Below are 8,889 nucleotides of genomic sequence, written 5' to 3' on the forward strand. Positions count from 1 at the left end.
TTTTTAGGAATCTTACTGGAGTCTCGGCGCGCTCCCGTCGTCTCGATCGTTAAATGTGAGGTGATAATCTGCAGTCGGCGACCCGATTTATGCCCGTCTTTCTCTAGTCTTTCATATCAAACATGTTTGATATTATCGCAAGTCTTAGCGTAGTCATAGTGACGTAAAACAATCAACAACCAATAAATTCGCTACCCTTGCAGTGAGTATTGTCCATTCTCTGTATTCTATAGTAGGTATCTTTTCTTGTATTATGTAGCTACCCTCGAATATTCACTGTGAAACACTTGTTCATAATTTCAACACAGCATTTAAAATTATACCCTTTCAAGATATTTAGTTCAAACTATTGTTCTCATCATATAATGATATAGATTCATAACCCCCATATACAGTCATGTGAAAAAGTTAGGTCATCCCATTAAATAGTCAACTCTTTACTAAGAAATGTTCACATAACAATGTCTAATTTGATTTTTTTTTCATTCCTGGAAAAGAAAGTGATTTATTGTAATTAAACAATATAAATTAACATATTTTTACTCATCAAACTAAAAAATGCATAAAAATGCCTATTTTAATGGAGGATAAAATTAGGACCCCTAATAACTAGTGATGTTGTTGAAATGACTTCAGTGAGGTAAAATTGTGGAATGGCTGATGTCAAAGTCCTTTGATATCTTTTTAAATCCTTTTCCACACTCATAAGCAGTGTGGGGGAAATATATGGGGGTTATGTACCCTCAAATTTATTATTTGTCCTAATTTATTCCTCCTCAAAAAATGCATTCTTTTAAAATTACATTTCACAGAGTGTCTTAAAAAGGCCTTCCTTATTTTTAAATAGTTTAGTTAAATCACTGGGTTCTTCAGTATTGTTCAAATTGTTATTACATGTCCATATGTTGAAAAATAGACAGGCTTTCGTGGGGTCCTATTTTTTTCACATGACTGTATGGTTGCCTTTATATAATTTAATAATAATGATAATTTATTGTTAATATTATTATTATTTTAATTATTATTTAATGATGATAATCACATAATTTGGACAGTGACTCCCACCCCCTGCAGAACACCATCACTGCACTGAGCAGCTCCTTTAGCGATAGACTCCTTCACCCCAAATGTGTGAAGGAGAGATCTTATCTTATATACCACCACTGTAGGCCTACCTTCAGAAATATTTTTGATCATGCAACATAATGTGATACATGTTGATATCTAACTTTAGCTGCTTCTCCTCCATTTTTGTTAAATCACTGCTGAGCATGATAGGAGGAATTTGGTGGGAATAAAAAGCTAAAATAATCTAGTTGTAGTCTTGTAAATAGTGTCACTACAAGATTCAATGTTTGTAAAATCTTTAGTCTGAGACTAAAAACTGTGAACCCCAAGTCTTTAGATGTGAGCTGATAATCTTATAAAGTCTTTTCTAAATCTTTTCAAAGTCTTTAGGTTTTCAGAAAGCATAAGTGAGTTAGCGACGTACGAAGAACGGACCCCTGGTGTGTGGCAATAGGCCTTCAAATGCGACCTTCCAAGGATGCAGCCTTTGAATTGGGACGTCCTTCGTCGCGCCGCTGTGACGCAATCGGCCTTCAAATGCGGCCAATCGGCCTTCAAATACGGCCTTCGGAGGATGCAGCCTTCACATTGGGACACAGCTACAGTTTTCACTTAAACTCCTTTCTGAAACAGGCCCCAGCTGTGCTCTCATTAACTCTCCCTTGGCAAACATCATTAGCGCAACCATATGCAGGTGGTAGGAGTGTAAAAAGCTTAAAGCCGACACGGTCATCAAGCAATTAATAGTTCGAACACAACGGGAAAAAAAAATAACGGTAAAAACGCATTGGTAGTTACAAGCACGTTTGTAAAATGATTAACACACAGGTGGCTGAGAAAGAGGATGCTGTGCCGCGACAGCAGTTGTTTAACTGCTCTTATTCTGAATGTGGCGCGACATTCACTCGACAATGGCGTCTGCTGGAGCACGAGACTGTGCACACTGGTGCGGTGAGTTGTTGTACACTTTAAGTGTAAGAAGGAAAAAAAATCACGTATTTATGATCACATTTAAGATTTTTCTTTTTTGTTCTCTTTAGCGGCCTCACAAGTGTGTATTTGTGGGATGTGGACGCAGCTTCACCCGTAAATCCCACCTGACTCGGCATGCTTCGATACACAGCAGCGAGAAAAACTTCAAGTAGGCAAAATAGGGTTATTAAATGCGATCAGTTTAAATAGAGTATTTAGAATATTTGTCCGGCGTGTCCTGCCGTTAAGGCACATGTTAGACACACATTTGGGTGACTTACCTGGCTAACCATTTTTCAAATTCTTAATTCTGAGGTTATGGCATTGTATTAATTGAGGGGCTATGTGGATTATTTGTAGGCTATGATGTGTTGCAAGGGAATTCTTTGTTTTTAAAGTCTTTATTTTAATGATTGAACTTTTGGCCAGTTTAGAATGAAGGTTCTTAATGTATAAACCTACTATTAATGGACTAACCTCTTTTTTTTTTTTTTTTTTTTTTTTTTTTTTTTTTTTTTTTATTATTGACTTGAAAATGTTTATCATTGAGCAGGTGCACTGCTGCTGCTTGTGGCAAAATCTTCTACGCCACAGATAAACTTAAGAGGCACGTGCGTTACGCGCACAGCGAAAAACGCGATTACTTCCAGGTTTGACTCCCATTTTCTCTTTCCACCACCCATTTATTGGCTCTTGCCACATTCTGCTGTTCGCGAAATAATTAAAGCTTACCAAAACTGAGTCTGTTTCCCCAGTGTAAAGAACATCAGTGCGCAAAGATGTTCAGGAAAAGGCGATCGTTAAAACTGCACCTGGCGACGCACGGCACTTCAAGTTTCAGGTGCGTCTGCAGCCTAAGCTTTTTTTATGCAATAGATTACTAGATAACTTTGACTGCTGAAAGTAAAATATGGAGGAAATTTATAAAAAATAAAAAAAAAATTCTGCACAAGATGCTCGAAAAGCGGCTGTGGAATGAGGTTCGAGTCTCACATTGCGCGGAAAGCTCATGATAGAAGACACACAGGTGAGGATTCATACTTTTTTTAAGTGTTCTTTTTATTGGCATTAACTGAATAACCATTGTTTATTTACTTGAATCTTCTATGGTAAGTATGTGTACTGTCAAGTTTTTATTTATAAAAACGAGACAAGGTAAAGTGCACTGAAGGGAATATTCTGTAACTTTTGATGTACAAGCTCCACTCCAAGCATCTAAAATTGAAGGTCCTGACAATTATACCCTACTGAGGCAAGATGGGGGAGAGCGGGGCACAACCTAGTGCTTTTTGACTTTCTCAGTTTGTGTAAACCTACTTGGGGTTCAGAGTTATTTTTCCCTGCATTAATTTCACATGTCTACTATTGTTTTGTTTAATTAATAGTGTATACTTTTTTTTTCTTTTTCTTTTTTCTTGATTTGAAGTGAAATGTGACATGCCCCATAGGTAGCATGTTATCTGATCTAATCAAAAAATATACAAGACTAAAATATTTTTCAATAAAATGCAATTAACTTTCATACAATGTTTTTTATTTATTTATTTTTTATTTTTTTATTTTTTTAAATTGAGTTTGACAACAAACACTCCGGAAACCACCGCTATAGGCTACAGTATAGTTCAACACATAATACATTTTCTGAACATTGACTGTCTTTATTGACCTTTTTATGGTCCCTCAATAGAATTTATACATTGTTAATGTGAATTACATCGCTAACATCACAGAGTAACATAGTTCTAATATGGGCACATTGTAATACAGGGTGACGACGTGCCCCACCTGCGCAACTATGGCCTCTGTTAAAATATAATTAAATTAAAATATCAGATTTGTCTAATTTGAAGTAAACATAATTGGAAAAATGTACATTTACTTTTGCTATTGTTAAATGTTCAGTGATATCTTCCAAAGATTCTTATATAGTGTTGAAATGTCAACTAGTAAATGCATTAAGTTTTGTCATGCTAGCATGTATGAAAGTATTTAAAACGTGTTACAACTAGCCCCGCTTTAGGTTGTGCCCTGCTCACCCCTACTGCAAATTTTGCAATACTGGAGCTTAAAAATAAATGGCTTTTTATTGAATTGAGCATGAAGGGTTATGCCATCTATTTTCTCTGAATCAAAACAGTTGGGCCAAACCCAGACAATCTTGGTCACAACTCAATTTTGAAAATTGTGTAGTTTCTGCCTTTTAAAGTTTGTTAGAATTTTCAGTAGCAGGTTAATCTATTTGTACTGTAATGAAGTACAATTACTCAAATTACTCTGCATTACCAACTGACTGTATAAAAAATGTCAAAGAGACCACTTTATCCATAACGGTTTTACAATGGCCACCCAGTAACTGTTTCTTCAGGTTATCACTGTCTTTATGCTGAATGCCCCATCAGTGTGCACACCTGGAGGAATTTACGGAAACACATGGCGAGTCACCCAGGTAAACCAGTGCAAACATTTTAGTTATTGGACGTAAACTGCCAGTACCTCTCCATTTCCCATGAGTGCTATGCATGCTCCTTGTGACCGTAATGGTTTACACAAGTTCTAAAGTCACTTAATGTCGTCAACAGCAGCATTCTCCTGTATGGTATGTCAAAAGGCCTTCCAGAAACGTGATGCCTTGAGAAGGCACAAGCGGACACATGCCTTGCAGAAGCCAGTTTTGCTATGTCCCAGTCAAGGTTGCCAGGCATACTTTTCCACAACCTTCAATCTGCAGCACCATATTCGAAAAGTTCATCTGCAGCTGCTCTCACACGGCTGTTCCTTCCCTGGCTGCAGCAAGACTTTTGCCATGCGTGTGAGTACAGTGAGGAATGTGGTAGGGATTGTAGAATGTTTTGTGATGTCTATTAGTCTTTTTGAAGAAATTGAAACTACTGCACTCACATGCAGTCGAACTGTAGTTGAAATCCCCCTTTTTGTAAAGAAATAGGATAACCTTTTAAATCCTATTCCTGAGACCCATTACTCTGCACATTTTGTATCTTTGCATCTCTTCACTGAAAGGGGGTCCCCAGGACCAGCATTAAACTACTGTCACAGATCCAATTTTGTCTTAATATCAAAAGTTTGGTTTTACTAGTGCTGGCAAACAGACAAGTTGTGTTGCTGTGAGGTTTGGTTGCGACACTTGACACCAGAACACAGACGCGTTGAATTTTAGGTGTGCGTCAGGGAGCCGTATCAGTGGCGCACAATCCAATGATTGTCATTGTCGCATTTTAAGGTTTAGCCTATCCAGTTGAACCCACAAAATGCGCACTGCTGCAGTTCATTTAAACATTTTAGAGAAATCTTTAAAGTTATTAAACCATTTAAAAAAAAAATTGAAACCTAATGATATGGAACTTTTTTTTTTTTTGTATTGTATTTTATTTTTGCTGTATGACCCAGCTGTAACAGCATTTTTTTCTTTTTTCGTCATCCTTTGGCCAGCGTTACGTTAAATGGCCACGCTCAATCATACAAATGCTCTTAAACTATTCAAGTGCGATAAGACCGAATTCAGTGCAGTACTGGCACGCACATCTGTTGATCTCCTGTCTGTGTGACAACTTGTGTGCATAGAAAGCTGCTTCAGAAACTGCTTGAATGAACGAAAACACACAATTATGCCAAATGCCCGTTTTGTAGAGTATCCTCGCAAGCACAGTCTTAAATGAGTTAAATGAACGTAAAGAGTTGTGAGAATGTTATGCGCGTCATACCTGCCACACGATGCGGATCTTAAAATGACAGCAGCCTAATAAACCCGCTGATTCTGTCTCATTAAGGATAATCAAATTACAAAGTCACCAACTCGCTGCTCTCGACTGAATAACTTTTATATAGCTTTAACAAGGATTAATCTATTCCATTTATAGTTTATGCAGTGAAGACTGTGACGTGTTTAACTTTATTCAATTTCTGTATATATCTTACCTGTTAGACCTACAATATCTCTGAATAGTGAGGTGGCATTTTGACGTAGAACCTGGAAGAGCTGCAATGTGCATTTTCTGGTTATCTGTGTAAAGCTGCTTTGAAACAATCTGTATTGTAAAGCGCTATATAAAGGTAACTTAACTCATTTTGAACCGTTACACCTTTAATGCTGAATGGCTATACTTAATGGATAAAATTGAAGGAAAAAATCTTTCATAGACCTCTTTAGCAGTATTGGGGCTGTTTCATTAAACTTTGCCATGAAACAAATTTAAAACGCATGCCACTGTCTTTGCTCTTTCTACATTAATTTGGAATGGTTTTGGTTTAAACGTGAAGTTTATTACAAATGAAGAGTATTAACTTTAATGTTAGGAGTGGATTAATCATGATTATATTCAGAAGTGTGTTTTAATAAAAAATTATCATTTGACAGCACAAGTTTTTACTTGTAGGGCCACACGTGTTCACATGTTGGAGTTCTATATTGTGTTAGTAACCCTTACCTGTGCTCTTTCAACAGGAAAGCCTTGTCCGCCACATGTTGCGTCATGAACCTGATGTTGCCAAACTCAAGGTAGTTATATCCCTTAAGAGTATGATGGGTTAACAGCTGCTTGAACTACATCAATGGCATCTATGACTTGCTGTACATTGCCACATTAACAAATCAGTTTTATGTAGGTTTCTTTATTTATATATATATATATATATATATATATAATCTCAAACACAGCCATTTCTGTCTCTGTAACTTGTGTAAATGTATTCTTATTTAGCATCCACATAAGCGGAGCAGTAAGAGTTGGCAGAAACGATTGGAAGGGCGGAATCGACGTCCTCTGGTTGAAAACCTTCACTCTCTTTTTTCATTGAGCATGAACATCACTCAGAGGGCCAAACTGGAAGCTGATCTGACAGGCCTGTTTAATGAGCGCAAAATCCCACACCACATTGATCCTGAAGTAAATTTGCGAGATCTGTTCAGTATTCGGGCGACTCCACCAAAAGTGGTTGATGAAGAAAAAAAAAAATAGACCCAAACACCCCACCCCCCACACTATTTTATTTTTACTTATGTACAAATACTGTGCTGACATGCGTTCAGTTTGTTGAAAATTTTTGTTTAATGTTAGTACTTGAAGTACAGCTTTTCTGTTATTGGGCTACTGAGAGCAGAAATTAGTTTTTGTGAGTTTGAGTTCTCTATGCTAAATAAAAGGAGTTTTTTCAGTCTGGCTTCTGCACATTTTCATATGGTTTGTAGTTCCTTAGTTTGTGCAATGTTGTTGTTTTTTTTTTAAGTGATTTACACTTGCATCTCTTATGTGAAAGGTGCAATACATGTATCACACCTTACATGTATCTTATGTGATACATGTTTCGATTTGCACGCAAATTCAATACACAGGTGTTTTTATTTGAAGTTGCAGACGTGTAAAGTGACATTCACAAATGCCAAGTGTATTGCATAGCCTACTTTGCATCTGATTTGCTGTAGGCCTACAGCTACAGGGAAGCTCTTACCTCACATTTACTAGGACCAGTTTTCCACCATGTATGTGCTTACCTTGGGAGATAATACTTGGAATCAAGGAGTTTTCACTGTTATGCTGATACTCTTAGGATATACAGTACACTGTAAAAAAAAAAAAGATATATTTTGGAAACTGACAATTAAATATTGACAACAAATTGCCTCCTAATTATCCCCAAGCAACAACAGTGTTGGGAGTAATGCGTTACAAAAGTAATGCATTACAGTAACATTACTTTTTGCTGTAACGCAGTAGTGTAAGGCATTACTAATCAATTTTCAGTAATATTTTACTCTGTATATGGTCAGTAATGCTTGTGTTACAATACACTTTTACCCCAAAATATAATTGTAAAAAAAAAAGAAGACATTAACGAATTAAAAATGCAAGGTATTACCTTTTGGTGGTCAGTCAATAGCTGCGTGTGGTGTCCAAGTTTTTAAATAAAGACTAAATGACAGCTTCTGATATATTTGTATGGTGATCTATTTCTTTCATCTTCCTCTTACTGGTGTACCTTTGTATTGTGTGACAGTCCAGTAAAGGCGTGTTTAGGGCAGGTTTTACAGGAGTGCCGCGAGGCATGATTTTGGTCTCTGTGCTCGTGCTGGCCAGTGGAAAAGCGGTTAATGGGAGAATATGGTGGAAGAACATTCGCGAGATGGACGTATGTGCATTACTCTGTTCTGTTTTCTTTCTAACCAGTTAGATTATGTTTAGTCGGTGTTTTTCATGTTTTTGATGTGGTGGTGACGCGTTCATGTAAAATGTAAGGGTGGCGCTGCCAATAAAAGCACCTAAAAGCTGTCACAAAGAACCGGCAAAAGTTATGATTATGAATATGTCAAATATAGCATGGAGACATTTTAATTGTTTATTAATAAACAAGTGTTTTCTGTGTCAGTGTCGGCTGCAAAGATGAAGTTGACGATGCTGGCTCATGATATAGGCAGAGAGCAGTCTGTTTTCTTTCGTTTTGAATTGTGTTTAAAAGTAGACATGTCTGTGAGGCAAGTAGGCGCTGAGATTCGGGTTCATTTATGAGACGAGCTCCAGTTCACGCGCTGGCGCCTCCATGTCCTGGGGCCTGTTTCAGAAAGGAGGTTAAGTGAAAACTCTGAGTATGTTAACCCTGAAATGAGGGAAACTCTGAGTTTTCTGTTTCAGAATGGGAGGTATGTCAAACCTGAGAAAGCAGAGTTAGTCAAGCCCGTTTCTGAAAGAGAGGTAACTTATACTCAGAGTCAGTTACCATGGTAACTTACTCTGTGAACCTAACCTGGTCGGGAGCAGGTTTTCTTCGGTAAACCCAGAGTTTCTTTCGGTCTCCTGCCATTTTTTAAAGAGGAAGCAGTGTTTAAACACCTCATTCATT

At 37.3% G+C, this 8,889-nt stretch overlaps 1 protein-coding gene across 2 annotated transcripts; it reads left to right on the top strand.

Moving 5' to 3' along the window:
- The first annotated feature begins 1,799 nt into the window (after positions 1–1,799).
- On the top strand, positions 1,800–7,066 carry 42sp43 (P43 5S RNA-binding protein). Of its 2 annotated transcripts, none has more exons than XM_079879240.1 (9): positions 1,800–2,019; positions 2,109–2,209; positions 2,594–2,690; positions 2,796–2,881; positions 2,994–3,067; positions 4,391–4,486; positions 4,620–4,849; positions 6,500–6,553; positions 6,756–7,066. In XM_079879240.1, exons 1-9 carry the CDS (start codon positions 1,882–1,884, stop codon positions 7,011–7,013), a joined length of 1,134 nt encoding a protein of 377 aa, XP_079735366.1. In that variant the 5' UTR covers positions 1,800–1,881; the 3' UTR covers positions 7,014–7,066. The 2 variants fall into 2 exon arrangements, with proteins under 2 accessions (XP_079735366.1, XP_079735367.1); XM_079879241.1 differs by having other exon boundaries at positions 1,801–2,019; positions 4,406–4,486; positions 6,756–7,065.
- The last annotated feature ends 1,823 nt before the right edge of the window (positions 7,067–8,889 follow it).

The sequence above is a fragment of the Squalius cephalus genome (assembly GCF_949319135.1).
Source record: "Squalius cephalus genome assembly, chromosome: 8".
NCBI lineage: Eukaryota > Metazoa > Chordata > Actinopteri > Cypriniformes > Leuciscidae > Squalius > Squalius cephalus.

Coding starts and splice junctions, on each gene's coding strand:
- 42sp43 (XM_079879240.1), top strand. CDS start 1,882: ATGATTAACACACAGGTGGCTGAGAAAGAGGATGCTGTGCCGCGACAG. Junction 2,210..2,593: donor AGCAGCGAGAAAAACTTCAA/GTAGGCAAAATA, acceptor ATCATTGAGCAG/GTGCACTGCTGCTGCTTGTG. Junction 6,554..6,755: donor CTGATGTTGCCAAACTCAAG/GTAGTTATATCC, acceptor ATTCTTATTTAG/CATCCACATAAGCGGAGCAG.